The sequence below is a fragment of the Rattus norvegicus genome, chromosome 13 (genome assembly GCF_021556685.1).
Source record: "Rattus norvegicus strain SHRSP/BbbUtx chromosome 13, alternate assembly SHRSP_T2T, whole genome shotgun sequence".
NCBI classification, from domain to species: domain Eukaryota; kingdom Metazoa; phylum Chordata; class Mammalia; order Rodentia; family Muridae; genus Rattus; species Rattus norvegicus.
Genome location: NC_141546.1, coordinates 71,601,417 through 71,616,465, shown reverse-complemented (window position 1 = coordinate 71,616,465; position 15,049 = coordinate 71,601,417). Strand labels below are relative to the sequence as shown.

Sequence of the window (15,049 nt, the reverse complement as noted above, 5' to 3'; positions counted from 1 at the left end):
TCTCAAGTACTTTCCTTAAAAATTTAGTTTTCCTACTTTTTTAGTTTTTCTTACAGTGGTAGAAGAGAATGCTGTTTAATTCCTCAGTCCCCTGACTGTCTTGATCTTTCATAGTCTTAACCATCAAGTCTGACAGCCCCTTTCCTTAGTCTGTGAATAGCCAGATAGTTTCGTAGCTTCCTTTGCACAGGTAAATTTTTGCTGTTGTTTTGTTTACTTGGGTGGATTTGGACACCACACCCTTTCGTCAACAGAGTCTGCCAGCAAGCGCAAAATGATAATCTTATATGATGTAATCACGGAAGTCATACCATCCCTTTTCTGCATATTCCCTTGATTAGACGGGAAGTCCAAGATGTTGCCCACACTAGAGGGCGAAATTTGTTCAAGAATGTTTTGTTTTATTTAAGAATGCCACATCTTATGGAGCCCAGGTTCACTACAAGCTCAGTGCATAGTCAGGGATCTTCCTTTCCAATGCTTGCATTGTAGCCGTGTGCTGTTATGCCTGCTCTGAGTTTTCTGTTTTTCCTGATCAGTTTAATTAAAATTTAATGGTAATTAGTATTCTTGCAGTTTAGGAGCTTTTATGTAGTGTGGGCATGTGTGTATTCCATGTGCGTTCAAATATCCTTGGAGGACAGGTCGTCTGGAGGTGCAGGTGCTGGGATCTGAACTCTATCCACGGAAGAGCAAGGAGCATTTTTTTCCTTTTTTTTTTATTAGATATATTTCTTTACTTACATTTCAAATGGTATTCCCTTTCCCAGTTTCCTGTCCATAACCTGTATCCCTGCCCCCTCCTCATACTGGTGTTCCCCCATCCACCTCCCTTACCTCCTACCCTACATTCCCCTGCACTGGGGGTCCAACCTTGGCAGGACCAAGGTCTTCCCCTTCCACTGGTGCCCCAACAAGGCTATTCTCTGCTACCTATGCAGTTGGAGCCCTGGGTCAGTCCATGCATAGTCTTTGGGTAGTGGTTTAGTCCCTGGAAGCTCTGGTTGGTTAGCATTGTTGTTCTTATGGGGTTGCAAGCCCCTTCAGCTCTTTGAATCCTTCCTCTAATTCCCCTAAGGAAGAAGCATTTTTAACTACTGATGTATCTCTTCAGCCCCTAATTAATATTCTTTAAAATACAGCTCTTAAACTTCCATGAACTTCTGGTGATTCTTTGTTGCCTGCTGTTTTAGTTGGGGTTCTCTAGAGTTATAGAATGTCTCTATTAAGGGAAATTTTTGGAATGACTTACAGTCTGCAGACCAGCTAACCCAACAATGGACAGCTCTGAATTGGAAAGCTAAGAATCTATTTGCTCAGTCCCAGGAGGGTGGTGTTTGAGCTGGTCTTCTATATAAGCTGGAATCCTGAAGAAGTAGGTTCTAACAGATGTGCTGACAAGTAAGTGCAAGCAGGAGAAGAAGGACAACCCTTCCTTCCTTCTTGTGTAGGCCTGAGCAGAAGGTATGGCCCAGATTAAAGTTGTGTACCACCACACCTGGACCTAAGCTTGTCTTTACTCGGAACTTGCTCTGTCCCAGGCTGGCCTCGAACTCAGAGAACTGCTTACCCCTGTCTCCTGGGATTAAAGACCTGGGCCTAAGCTTTTATGGCCACTATGTCCCAAGATCTAAATCAGAAGTGTGTGTCATTCCATGTTAAGATCCAGGTCAAAAGCCTGTGTCTTCCAGCTGCAGGATCTGGATCACAGTGTGCCTCCGTTTCTGGATTGTAGTTCAGTCCAGATAGTCAGGTTGACAGCCAGGAGCAGCTGTCACACCTGCTAATTAACTTTAGATGCTTTTACAGCCAGTCTTTGATCCAGGACTAGCCTCAGGCTCCTCCTTGGTACCTTGTTAACCTGTTGTGTGTGCACTGGGGCTCTTGCGTGTAGGCCAAGAGGCAGTGGTGGCTGTTAGTTAGCCTTTGTCTTCTCTGCTTGTTTATGTTTTCAAACAGAGCCTGTCCTAGTTTGCTTTCCTTTGCTATGATAAACAATTTACGAAGACTAACTTGGAATGAAAAGAGTTCCATTTGGTATATAGTCCATCACTGAGAGAAGAGAAGATAGAAGCTTGAAGCAGAAACTATGGAAGAATGCTGCCAAATGCTGCTTACTGGCTTGCTCCCCTTGGCTTTGCACAGTTTGCTTTTTTAGACAGGCCAAGCCCACCTGTCTAGAGATGGTACCAATCTCAGGGTGCTAGGCCCTCCCCCATAAATCATCAGTCAAGACAGTGCTTCACTGCCATGTCCACATCCAGTATGGATGACAGTCCACATCCCGTATGGCACTTCCTTAATTGAGGTTCCCACTTACAGATGATTCTCACTTTTGTCAAATCAGATAGTAGAAGCTGACCAGTAGGGTCTTTCCCTGAATCCTGAGCTCACCGGCTCAGTCAGACCAGCTGGCCAGGACCCCAGGGACGGGATGACCTAAGCTCAGGTCCTCATGCCAGCCCTCTATATTTTCTTTCTACTAGACTTAATTCCCATTAGTACTGTTTAAAATTTAACATTCTGTTCTGAGAATATCCCTCCTATAGATGTTCTGTAGCCATCTGGTGTTTCCCCCTTCTGTTACAACTTGCCTGTGTCAGTTTTTACACATGGGTTTTTTCTTTCTTCCAGTGTTTCCTTTCTTTAACATAGAAATGAAATTTTGTCTTTCAAGATACATTTCAAATACTGTATTTTAACAAATCCTTTTCCTATAAGCAGATGGGAGTTATTTTTGAAATTGTAACTTAAAAAACAACTTACATTTTCTTATATAAATTTGTTCATAGTTTTTCTTCCATGAGACAGATTGTGTTTAATTGTTATATTATAACCATATTTCTTAAATATCGCATGTGTCTTTGGTTAGTGTATTTGTAACTGTATCCAGAGACACCTGCTATAATTCACTGGAAGCAGTGTACAAATATCAGATAAAACAGATCCTTTTACTTGCATTAAAAAATTGTTTCTTCTAAAAGTAAGTGAATTATGTTAGGCTTCAGGCTAATATACTTTCTGTGTGACAGGCAAGGTCATCAAGGTCTATGTTTTAAATAGTTCTAGTGTGGCAAAACAGTATAATTAAAAACACGTACTCTCTGCTTCATTCTGAGTTTTAGATTTGTTAGCATATCCATGCAGATTTCCTCAGAAGTGCTAAGTTTTGGGATACTTAACCTGAACCAATTGACCTCTTTCTTAATACTGTCTGTGGCTTTTAGGCCACTGATTTGTCAAAGAAATTTATTATTTTTAACTTGAGCTTCATTCAGGTTGTAAGGACGTAGACAGAATGCAGTTGTATTCTTTGCTGAGGCATCCTGTCCCCTGTCCATTTCCAGTGAGTGCTCATTCCTTTCCGGAGCCTGCTGGTCTAGGCCTCCACTCTGTTCCTTCCAGAGCTCTTCTCTAGTTAGCCTCCTCTAGAACGCCCACTTAGTTCTGGTGACGGTGCTCATTAGTTTTCCAGGCCAAAGTTCCAAACTCTTTACATTCCATCACCAAAACAGTTACAAAGTCCTAAAAACCACATAGTCAGATTTATCACAGCATCAAACCCACTTTGGTACTGTTTTCTATCTTAGCTTCATTTCCTGTTGCTGTGATAAAACATCTACACAAAAGCCATTTTAAGGAGAAAGGACTTATTTGGCTCACAATTGTAGATTACAGTCTGTCACCGTGGGGGAAATCCAGGCTGTAGAAACTTGAAGCAGCCAGTCTTGTTAGATCCTGAGTCAGGAGCAGAGAGCAGTGAATTCTCTGCCCTGCTGAGCTCAGCTCACTTTCTCCATTCCTGCACAGTCTGGGACTTTCTGCTCCACTGGCCTTTTCAGGCCTCTCACTTCCCAGGCTCCAGCCCTTCTCATGGTGCCAAGCCAAGTTCTCTCTGAGACCCTTGGGTTCTGGGGCTTCTGCTGCAAATGAGGCTGTAACTTTACTAATGCTACTCCTGGATTCTCTGCAGAAACACCATCCTACCATGTGGTGCAAAGCTTCAGCTACTCCATAATCTCTTCATTCCTTCCACTCCCGTGCCATGTAGGGCACTCTTACACGATGTTCAGCTTCCAGCGTGAGATTCAGCCTTACCCCACTGTGGGTGGCCTCAAGGAAACACTTCCCAGAAGACTTTGCGTCAGTGATGCTGGACTCCTAGGAATCCCAGATTGTTCTTCAGACAGGTTTATCCTGTAGGTCCTTAATCCAGAATATTACGTGAACAGCCCCGCTAGTCTATGCTTTGTTGAAACTTTACACCCTAGACTGCCATTATCTACGTTTTCTTTCAGCATCCTTACTGTCTAAGCTGCCATAGAACAGCCCTGTAAGTTCTGAGCATCCAGTGGCTTTTCTAGCCCAAAGATCCAGAATCCTTCCCCATATCAACATGGTCAGGTCTGTCACAGCAACAGCCCTACTCTAATGATATGGTTTTGTTGTAGTTACTTGCTGTTGGGGTGATAGATAAATAATGTGACCAAAAGCAGCTCGTGGAGGAAAGGGTTTATTTTATTTTACAGACTGAGTGAAGTTGGGCAGGAACTCAAGGAAGAAAACTAGAGGCAGGAACTAAAGGTTTCCTACACAGCCCAGATCCATCTGCCCAGGGGTGGTGCCTCCCTCAGTGGTGGGCCCCATATGAATCATCAGTCAAAAATGCTTCACAGACATGCCCACAGGCCAGTCTGATGGAGACAGTTCTTTACTTAAGCTCCCTGTATTAAGTTGATAACCAGGACTAACCATTAACAACAAGTACACTGGCTTATGCCATCATTTAATAAATGGCATCCCTCTTTTCTGATATATGTAACCAGAGTATTTTGTTTCTCCTCATTTTAAAAGTTGCACGTTTAAATGCCTTGCATGATGGCATTTTGCTCAAAGCAACTTCATGAATAAGGATGGTGCCATGATCGTGTTGTAGCCATTGTAGATGTGTGAGTAGATGGTGATACTGATAATTGACAAGATTGTTTAACAGCACTTTGACAGTATCTGAATTGCTAAGTGACGTATAACTTCATTGTACACTGTTTTCTTTACCTCTTGTTAGAATTGCATAAAATCAGAATGTTTGAAGAGATATGCAAAAGAGTGACTTACGTAGGAACCCAGAAAACACAAACTCAATGTTAGTTTTCCAAATTTCTGGCTTTATATAGCATTTCTCTGTGTGTGTGTGTGTGTGTGTGTGTGTGTGTGTACACGTGCATATGTGTATGCATGCATGTTCATGTGGTGTGCCCATGTGCATGTGGACACCACAGGTGTCTTTACTCTCAGCTTATTTTTGAGCGATCCTACCACTGGATCTGGAGTTGATTAAAGTGTAGCTATTTAAATTGGCCAGAAAACTCCATGGATCCTCTTACCCTGTGTCCTGCCTAGCCCTAGGGTTGTGAGTGTACACCCCACCTAGACGTTACATGGATGTTGAGATTCCAAGTTAGATCTGCATGTTTCTCTAGTGGACATTTTACCAGTCAACCAGCCTTTCAGCCCGAGTTCCTGTTTTTAAAGGCCTATCTATTTTCTGTGTCATGGCTGTGAGACAATGTTTAAAGGCTGTGTTTTCTTCCATCTTGTCAGAAAAGTAGCAGCTCTGAGTCATTAAGTGAGAAGGGCTCTGAATTGAAGAAAAGCTTTGATGCTGTGGTATTTGACGTTCTTAAGGTTACGCCAGAAGAATACGCGGTAAGCTTTCTGTCTCTCGATTTCTAGTTTTTGCATGTAATTTACATCCATCATCATCGTCATAATTATTGAATTGGAATTTGTGGCCTCACAGATCTCCTCAGAGGAGGAGATGGATTTTTTAAAAGCTGGATCTAGGAATTGTTGGGGAATAGCACAGGAATGGCACGTGAGGGGTAAGGACAGCTTGCTTTCTGAAGGGTAACTGCTTGTTACTCCGTGACATAGAACAGAGAGGTAAGAACTTGATCACTACTGTGCTGACTCCCAAGCACCTATTATCACAGCCACAGTAGTGTTTTGTTTTTTTGTTTGTTTGTTTGTTTTGTTTTTTACTGATTTGAAATTTAAAAATTGAGAACTGTGATTTCTCAACCATTGGAATATGAGTACTATAAAATTATCTAGAAAATCTTTTTAACTGACATAAGTGTTCATTTATTTAGGTTTTTTGATCTCTTTTTATTAGCTGGTCTTGAACGACTCTTACATTCCAAGAGTATGTTTTTCCTTTCCCTTGTTTGGAGTATGTGTTTCCTTTCCCTGGTTTCTTCTAGTAGCAGTTGTTTATTCCATGCATTACTTAATTTGTGTGAGAAGCGTTCATACACTACGGTGCATATGTACTGGCCTGAGGCCACCTTAGAGCTGGCTCTTTGCCTCTGCCATGGGAAGCAGAGATTAAACTCAGGCTGCCAGTCTTCTGCTGAGAGAGCTGCTGAGCCATCTCATGGATGACAGTGCTAAAGTATGTCCCCTCCCCTGCCTTCCCTAGGAAGGAGATAACTAGGAGTTAAATCTAATGGCAAAAAGACTAAATTGTCTATTTTTTTAAGTCCTTAAAGGTTACGTGTTCAGTAATTTAGTGTAGAGCAGAAAGTTTATCTTATTTTGAATAAATTCTGTTTATTTGTATTTATTTGTATATTACCATTTAACTAAACCAAACCAAACCTTTTTGTCTTTCAGGGTCAGATAACACTAATGGATGTTCCAGTGTTTAAAGCTATTCAGCCAGATGTAAGTAGTTTTAAGAATATTCCTTTGAGGGGCTGGGGATTTGGCTCAGTGGTAGAGCGCTTACCTAGGAAGCGCAAGGCCCTGGGTTCGGTCCCCAGCTCCGAAAAAAAAGAACCAAAAAAAAAAAAAAAAAAAAAAAAAAGGGGTTGGGGATTTAGCTCAGTGGTAGAGCGCTTGCCTAGGAAGCGCAAGGCCCTGGGTTCGGTCCCCAGCTCTGAAAAAAAGAAGCAAAAAAAAAAAAAAAAAAAAAAAAAAGAATATTCCTTTGAAAACAATAAACCATAGTATCCTTTTTGTATTAATTATTGGATGTCTAAAGCTTGTAATGTCAGTTACCTATTGAGTCCTTAGAGACTCAGCTGCCAATCATCAAAGTGCATTCTTCAGTTGTAAATGGGACGTTTGAATCTCTTGGTTACTGAAGAAAGTAATAGCTTTACAGAAGTGTTTGGTGGTGGTGAGACTTTAATGGGAAGGTGAAAATTAGATATAACTTAGTAATCTTTCCATCTACCTTAATTTTGCAATATGACTTATTTTAGCATATTTAACTTTTAAAAATTATTGTGTATGTTCATGTGTTGTAAGTGGTGTGGATGTGTGTGTAGAGGTCAGAGAACAACTTTTATGAGCTCAGTTCTCTCCGCCTTCATGTGCCATTTGAACTCAGGGCCAGGCTAGGTGGTCCCTATGTCGGCACTTTAGAGGAGGACCACAAAACATATTTTTCTCCCAATAAAAAAAGAGACTTAATATTACATATCTACCTCCTCATTATAAGTGGGTGTGTGTGTGTTTATAGCTTATCATTTTTAAGGCCTGTGGATACTAATAATTTTGCTTCATTGATGAGGGAATAGTGAGAGTTAATCCTTTATACACAGCTGTCCTAGTTTATTTTGTATTGCTGTAACAAAATGCCTTGATGCTGGGTACCTTATATAGAGGAGGCTTATTTAGATAACAGTTCTCAGAGGCTGAAAGTTCAGAACCAGGAGGTATTATTTGTTGGGCTTTGAGTGGAGGCCTCTGGCTGCTTCACAATGTGGCAGGAAAGTAGAAAGGGACTGGCATGTGTAGCAGAGCCAAGCTCAGGAGGACGCCCACTCCTGAGAGCCACCTCATCCCTGCGTGCTCCCCTGTGCTATAAGATTTCCCTAAGACTCGGAGAGCCTCCCCCGTCTCCCTCACTGGAGACTCGGCACAGCCCCATACTTCAGAGATACATTGAGGTCCTATCTAAACTATAGTAATAGCTCAGTATTGACAGTGGGCTTAGATTCCGAAGACAGTTCTTGTGCTTAGTGAGTAAGAATATAAACTTGATTCTTGTCTCCCAAACAAAGCCATTTGATAATTCATTATTGGTTCTTTGGGAATAGTATGCAGTATGTGTTGTGTTATATGCAATCCGTAGTGACCCTGAATACTGTAGTAGCTAAGAAGTCCAGTACATCTGAGTGTGAACAGGCTGTGATGTCTTCCCATGTAGGCCACTTGCTGTGTTAGTATCTCAAGTTTGCGGCCCATCAAGGGAAGGGAGGGCTGGCTGCGTGACCTCTGGGCCCTGATTTCCATAAGCCCATGTTGTCCTCCTCTAACAATGCAGAGGGGCTAAAAAATAGAGTTGCTGGATTAATGGGAGACAGAGAAGAACCGTGTACTCTATAAATAACAGTAGATGGAGAATGATTGTTGTATTTAAATGATCAAAACAAAACCCCATTTTTCTTGAGAAGCCCTTCGCGCCCCCCCCACCTTACTTCAGCAGTCTTCTGAGAATCATGAATCATTTTTTCTTTTGAACGAAATATATTTATTATTGCTCTTTCACCTGACTCATAACCCATGGAAATCTGTGGTTGTTTATTTAACCGTATATTATGTAGTAGCCACATTATACAATAAAAAGGAACAGGTGAAATCATTTGGTGATTTATTTAACTTCCAGTAGCCAAAATATTTCAGCTTGAAATCAGAATAAAATTTTTATTGAGTTATTTTATATTTTTCTTCTATGCTAAGTTTGTGGATTCCGAGTTTACCATTAGATGACTGCATTCTTTTACCTGGAGTGCCCTCTTTGAGGTGCTCTGAAATGTATGACTAGGAGCTTGGACATTGTATGCTCCATTGTTATTTTGAAGACATAGACTTCCATTTTAAGAGGATTTTTCCCCCCCTTGGGACATCAAACAACACTTTAAACTGTCAAGCTGATTCCCACTCACCCAGCCTTTTGAGACAGGGTGTTAGGTAGCCCAAACTAGCCTGGAACTTAGCACTGTGGACTCCTGGTCGTCACTGCTCTCCGTCTACGTGCGGTGACTTTAGGTTGTACCCAGTTCTGTTGGTTTTACCTTCATAAATCCCTAGTTCTTGGCTGTCAATCTAAGACGCCATCTTCTCTCCACTAAGTCACGGCGATGCTCTCACTTGATCTGTGTGTGTACTCCCCACTTTTCTGGTCACTGTGCCCAAAACCCAACAGAACCTACTTCCTGGAGGAAAGATTTGGGCTTGTGGTTTGAGAGAGAGTCTAGGCTGGTGGGAAAGCATGGTGGAATAGAGTGGTTAATACTCTGTGGGCCATAGAGCAGAGGAAGGGGTACGCTGGCACTCAGCTGGTCTCCCCCTCAGACCATGGTATGGTGCTCCCCACATTCAGAGTGGGTCTTCCTTTTAGTTAATTACCGTTGGAAAACCCTCACAGACACACCTAGACACATGCCTCAGTTCCCTTTGACAATGCCTGTAAACCATTACAGGGAGCTTCCGATTTTTCTGACCCCTGAGGTCTGTTTTGTCAGGTAGCCATGGTAAGCTACATTGAGATGTGCTCATGTGACCTCTGCTCAAACCACCCCAGTGGTTTCACTTGCTTTGAAGATAAGCAGGATCGGAATCTCTTCATTGTTTTGCCCTCTTCTTGCTTCTAAGCACATTTTCTACTCTTTCTGGTCTAGCAAGATGACCTCCTTTCAGTCCTTCATCCCAAGCTCAGCCTGTCATGCTTAACTCCTTCTTTCACCTTGAGTTGTCTGGTAACGTTAGACTTCTTTGCTTTTCTGCAGACTTCTGACGCCTTTCTGATTTATACTTGTCATCTGACAGAACTGTTTACATTGTGATGTAGTCAGTGTACCAAGTGTCTGTTGTGTGTCAGACGCTGCTTTAGTTGCTGGAGACGCAACAGTAAAACATGCACTGAAATTTGTTCCCAGATTGCATGTTCCAGTGAAGTGAGTTAAACAGTGTTGTGGGAAAAAGAAAGAGGCGGACAGGACAGGAGGTGTAGTGGGTTTCCATGTTGGATGATGTCATCAGGAAGACTCCACTGAGAAGCAGTCTTCAGGGAGGCGAGGCTGCACACTGTTGGTGTGTTTGGGGAAATGTGTTTTGGTGAGGAACCAGTGAGCAAAGGCTAGTGAATTACAACCCTGTAAACTGGGTCAAAGGGCTGTGCACAGACGAGGACTGGAGTGAGGCTGGGTGGGTGTTGCTCCCCTGGAGACGTTTGTCTGATGAAGGTGGTAAGCCCTCAGGGAAGGTGTTTTTAATTATGTGTAAGTTTAATTATGTACCCTCTCTTGCACTAACAAAACAGGTCCTCTCTTCATCCGCAGTTGCTTTTTTATTTCTCCTCTTCTTTAACACTTGCATTGTCAGTTGCTATATGCTTTGCTGCAGCCTTTAATCAGTGTCCAGCACACAGTTCTAAATGCATTCTTTCATTTGTTTATCTTTATTCTTAAAATGGTGCTGGGAAGCAACCTCACGGCCTCACAGTGAGGCACCTCACCCTTATGCTAACGAAGGATATTCCCTCTCTCTCCCCTCCCTGCCCCTTCTCCCAACCCTGCCCCGCTCCACATACCCTGTGTCTTTAAAGGTGAAAGGGTTGGTTTTGTTTTTGTTCAATTTCTGAGGTTTAGTGCACCATGGCAGGGAAGGCATGGTAAAATGAAGTCATTTTTGTCAGGGTTGTCCAGAAAGTAGAGAAAGGGAAATGCCAGCACCTTACAAGTTTTTTTTAAAGATTTATTTTTATTTTTTTTGTGTGTGTTGCCTGCATATGTGTATCTGCAGCATGTCATGCAGTGCCTGTGGAGACGAGGATAGTGTTGGCGCTCCTGCTGCTGTAGATCATGTGGGTGCTGGTATCCAGCTGAGGCCTCTGCAAGAGCAGTAATGCTCTCAGCCACTTAGCCGTCTCTTTAGCCCATCTCGGTGTTTAAGTATTTCATTTCACATACACTTAGAATGACCAGTCAGAGGAGTCGCAGCTTTTGTCAGCTTTGCTGTTCATGAACTGTGCCGCTAATGTATTCATCTTTGACTTAAAAAAAAGTAGCTTAACCTGGCTGGGGGCTGGGAGCTGGGCAGTGGCAGTGGTGGTGGTGGTGGTGGTGGTGGTGGTGGTGGTGGTGGTGGTGGTGGTGGTGGTGGCCGTGGCGGGTGTCGGTGAGTGATGACTTGAAACTGACAAGTCTTTGAGTAAATCTCAGAAGTGGATGATTTGAGAACCAGAGCTCAGGTTATATGTAGATACGGCAGTCAGGAGAGCTTCTGTCAAAGCTACAGCTGTCTTCAGAAGTGGTAACAGTAGAGGGCCCATCACAAGTCACGTGCTTATGGATGGTCACCCATACAAAACTTATCTGGTTTACTGGCAAGAAACTTTGTTTCACTTAGTGGTGAATTGAAGCAGTAATTATTAACTATTTCCAGCTTCTTAAAACATTTGTAGCCATTTTTAGAAGTCTGTTCTTAGTGTTACCTGATTTCTAAAAGTGACATTCTTTCTGTGAGCAGAGACTTTTGTTTTGTTCCCTTCTACTAATGTAGAATATTTTCAAGTTTCTTCCATAACACTAAATTTTCCAATACTGATTAAGGACAAAAAGTTAGCTGAGAGGCTTTATACAGTCATTAATTTTTAATACTTCTGGCACCAAGCTCTTATTAAATTTTTTCTTATATACATGGATCTGGTAGTTCTGACTTCTCTTTGGATCATGAAGAAAACTGATACACATCAAAGGCTCTCTCTCCATGCGTTATCTCAAGCTGAAGCTTTACCTGTACTCTAATAAAAGTTCTCCATTGGGTTGATTCCTGTTCTGTTGCTGTGGTAATATTCCATGACCAAGGCAATTTACAGAAGGAGTTTGTCTGGAACCTCTGGTTCCAGAGGGTCTACTACAGAGAGGGGAGATGGCAGCAGGCAAGGTGTAGCTGTTGGGTGGGAAGCTGAGGGCTCCTTATCTTGAACTGCAGGCACAAAGCCCAGAGAGCAGCCGAGCAGCTGTGAGGCTTTTACTCTCAGAGTGGGCCCCATACCACCTGAATGCCCCCCAGAACGGTACCACCAACTGGGAACCAAATATTCAAGTGCCTGAGGCTGTAGGGGACATTTATTACTGAAACCACCATATCCATCCTACTACATTCATAGGATTGGGGTAGTCTTGTCTGTTGTGATTCTCTGATGTTCGGCAAAGCTTGTGTTCTTCTGAATTCATTGTTGCATTTATTGTGGAGTAGAGTTTCTCTTCAGGGTGAGTTTTGTATTATTTGGTATAGGGTAAGTTATGCCAGAAAGCTGGCTTAGAATCCAGTAGTGACTGTCTAGTATTTCCATAAGCCTTAATTAAGGGTTGAATTGTATTTGAAATCTGCGGTATAGTCATTACCCTGCCTCTTAGAAAGTTTCTGTTGCTGTGATAAAAGAGCATTCTCAAGACCACTTAAGAAAGAAGGGGTTCTGGGGCTTAGGGTTCCAGAGAGAACCCATCACCAGCACGGTAGAAAGCCTGGGGCAAGCCAGCCTGCTGTTGCTGGGAGCTCGCATCCTGATCCACAAATGAAACAGAACACTCACTGGGAATAAATATCTGGAGGCCTTTGAAGCCGTAAACCTTCCCCAGTGACAGGCCACCTCCGAATTCTTACCAAGTAGCCACCAACTAAGGGCCACATATTCAGATGCCCTGTGTGGACATTTCATTCAAACCACCACACAAGCTTCTCATGGATTCTTAAAAAGGACAAGGTTCGCCTAAAAGTTTTCTAACAAACATTACACTCGTGACAAAAACTCTACATTTTAATTCTAAGCAATCACAGAGCAAAACCATTTAGAAAAGGCAGTTCTGTCCCTTATATGCACTGCCCAATTCAGTCCAGTAGCCACAGGCTCAGTAGTCCAATCTGAAGGTCCTAATGAGTTTGGGATATTGTGGATTTTTTTCTATTTTTACATTAGGTACTTTCGGAAATTGGAAAACTTCAAATGTAAAACACTTCTTGCCTAAGCCTTTCATATAAGGCATATATAATTAACCTGTATAAAAATAAGGCATGATCCACTGGTAAAACTTCACTGTCACTGTGAATGTAAATTTATTTAAACCTTTTATAGTAGATTTAATAATATTTACTTTAGTATGGGACAATGCTGGATAGACCTGTTAGGTGCATTGTCTAGGTACAAGTAACCTAGAGGTGTGCTAAAGTATAATGAATGCAGGACTGGGGAGAAGGCTCAGTGGTCAAGAGCACTGGCTGCTCTCTTGCAGGTCCTGATTTCAATTCTTAACAACCACATGGTGGCTCACGACCTTATGTGATCTGGTGCCCTCTTCTGTCTGATATTCTCTTTTGTCATGCAGACATATATGCAAATAGAGTACTTATATATAAATTATAAATCTTTATATAGTGGAGGGCATGCATAAGTCCTATACAAATTAATTATTTTTATGTTTTTAATCGGCGGGAGATCCTAGAACTAGTCTTGTTAGATACTCAAAACTGCCTCAGTCTTGTTATTTACTAGGAGTAAGTATGGCTCATCTGTGTGGTTAGACACTCTGCAGATTGTGGGAAATGCTAGCTAAATTAGGGAAATCTTACTAGTTAATTAAGAATCTTATTAAAGAGAACCTGAAGAGACCTACCGGATAAACAGTTCTCTGTACCCAAATCCCGTGGGAGGGAGAGCTAAACCTTCAGAGAGGCAGACACGCCTGGGAAACCAGAAGAGACTGCACTCTGCACACATCTCTGACTCCAGAGGAAAACACCAAACGCCATCTGGAACCCTGGTGCACGGAAGCTCCCAGAAAGGGCAGCGCAGATCTTCCTAGTTGCTGCCACCACGGAGAGCTCGTAGGCAACACCCCACGAGCAAACTTGAGCCTCGGAACCACAGGTAAGACCAACTTTTCTGCTGCAAGTGACCTGCCTGGTGAACTCCAAACACAGGCCCACAGTAACAGCTGAAGACCTGTAGATAGGAAAAACTACACGCCTGAAAGCAGAACACTCTGTCCCCATAACTGGCTGAAAGAAAACAGGAAAACAGGTCTACAGCACTTCTGACACACAGGCTTATAGGACAGTCTAGCCACTGTCAGAAATAGCAGAACAAAGTAACACTAGAGATAATCTGATGGTGAGAGGCAAGCGCAGGAACCCAAGCAACAGAAACCAAGACTACATGGCATCATCAGAGCCCAATTCTCCCACCAAAGCAAACACGGAATATCCAAACACATCAGAAAAGCAAGATCTAGTTTCAAAATCATATTTGATCATGATGCTGGAGGACTTCAAGAAAGACGTGAAGAACTCCCTTAGAGAAACACAGGAAAACATTAATAAACAAGTAGAAGCCTACAGAGAGGAATCGCAAAAATCCTGAAAGAATTCCAGGAAAACACAATCAAACAGTTGGAGGAATTAGAAATGGAAATAGAAGCAATCAAGAAAGAACACATGGAAACAACCCTGGATATAGAAAACCAAAAGAAGAGACAAGGAGCTGTAGATACAAGCTTCACCAACAGAATACAAGAGATGGAAGAGAGAATCTCAGGAGCAGAAGATTCCATAGAAATAATTGACTCAACTGTCAAAGATAATGTAAAGCGGAAAAAGCTACTGGCCCAAAACATACAGGAAATCCAGGACTCAATGAGAAGATCAAACCTAAGGATAATAGGTATAGAAGAGAATGAAGACTCCCAGCTCAAAGGACCAGTAAATATCTTCAACAAAATCATAGAAGAAAACTTCCCTAACCTAAAAAAGGAGATACCCATAGGCATACAAGAAGCCTACAGAACTCCAAATAGATTGGACCAGAAAAGAAACACCTCCCGTCACATCATAGTCAAAACACCAAACGCACAAAATAAAGAATATTAAAAGCAGTAAGGGAAAAAGGTCAAGTAACGTATAAAGGCAGACCTATCAGAATCACACCAGACTTTTCGCCAGAAACTATGAAGGCCAGAAGATCCTGGACTGATGTCAT

At 42.3% G+C, this 15,049-nt stretch overlaps 1 protein-coding gene across 44 annotated transcripts in view; it reads left to right on the top strand.

Moving 5' to 3' along the window:
• The window catches only part of Ralgps2 (Ral GEF with PH domain and SH3 binding motif 2), a 180,247-nt gene that overhangs the window by 81,241 nt on the left and 83,957 nt on the right, over positions 1-15,049 (top strand). For 35 of the 44 annotated variants that reach the window (XR_015635221.1, XM_087580891.1, XM_087580881.1 and 32 more), the window contains 2 exon segments: positions 5,602-5,706; positions 6,676-6,726. Coding sequence is in view for 32 of the 44 variants with exons in the window: in XM_087580891.1 (XP_087437017.1) it covers positions 5,602-5,706; positions 6,676-6,726 (156 nt within the window). In the remaining 12 variants the exon portion in view is untranslated. 44 annotated transcript variants of the gene reach the window in all.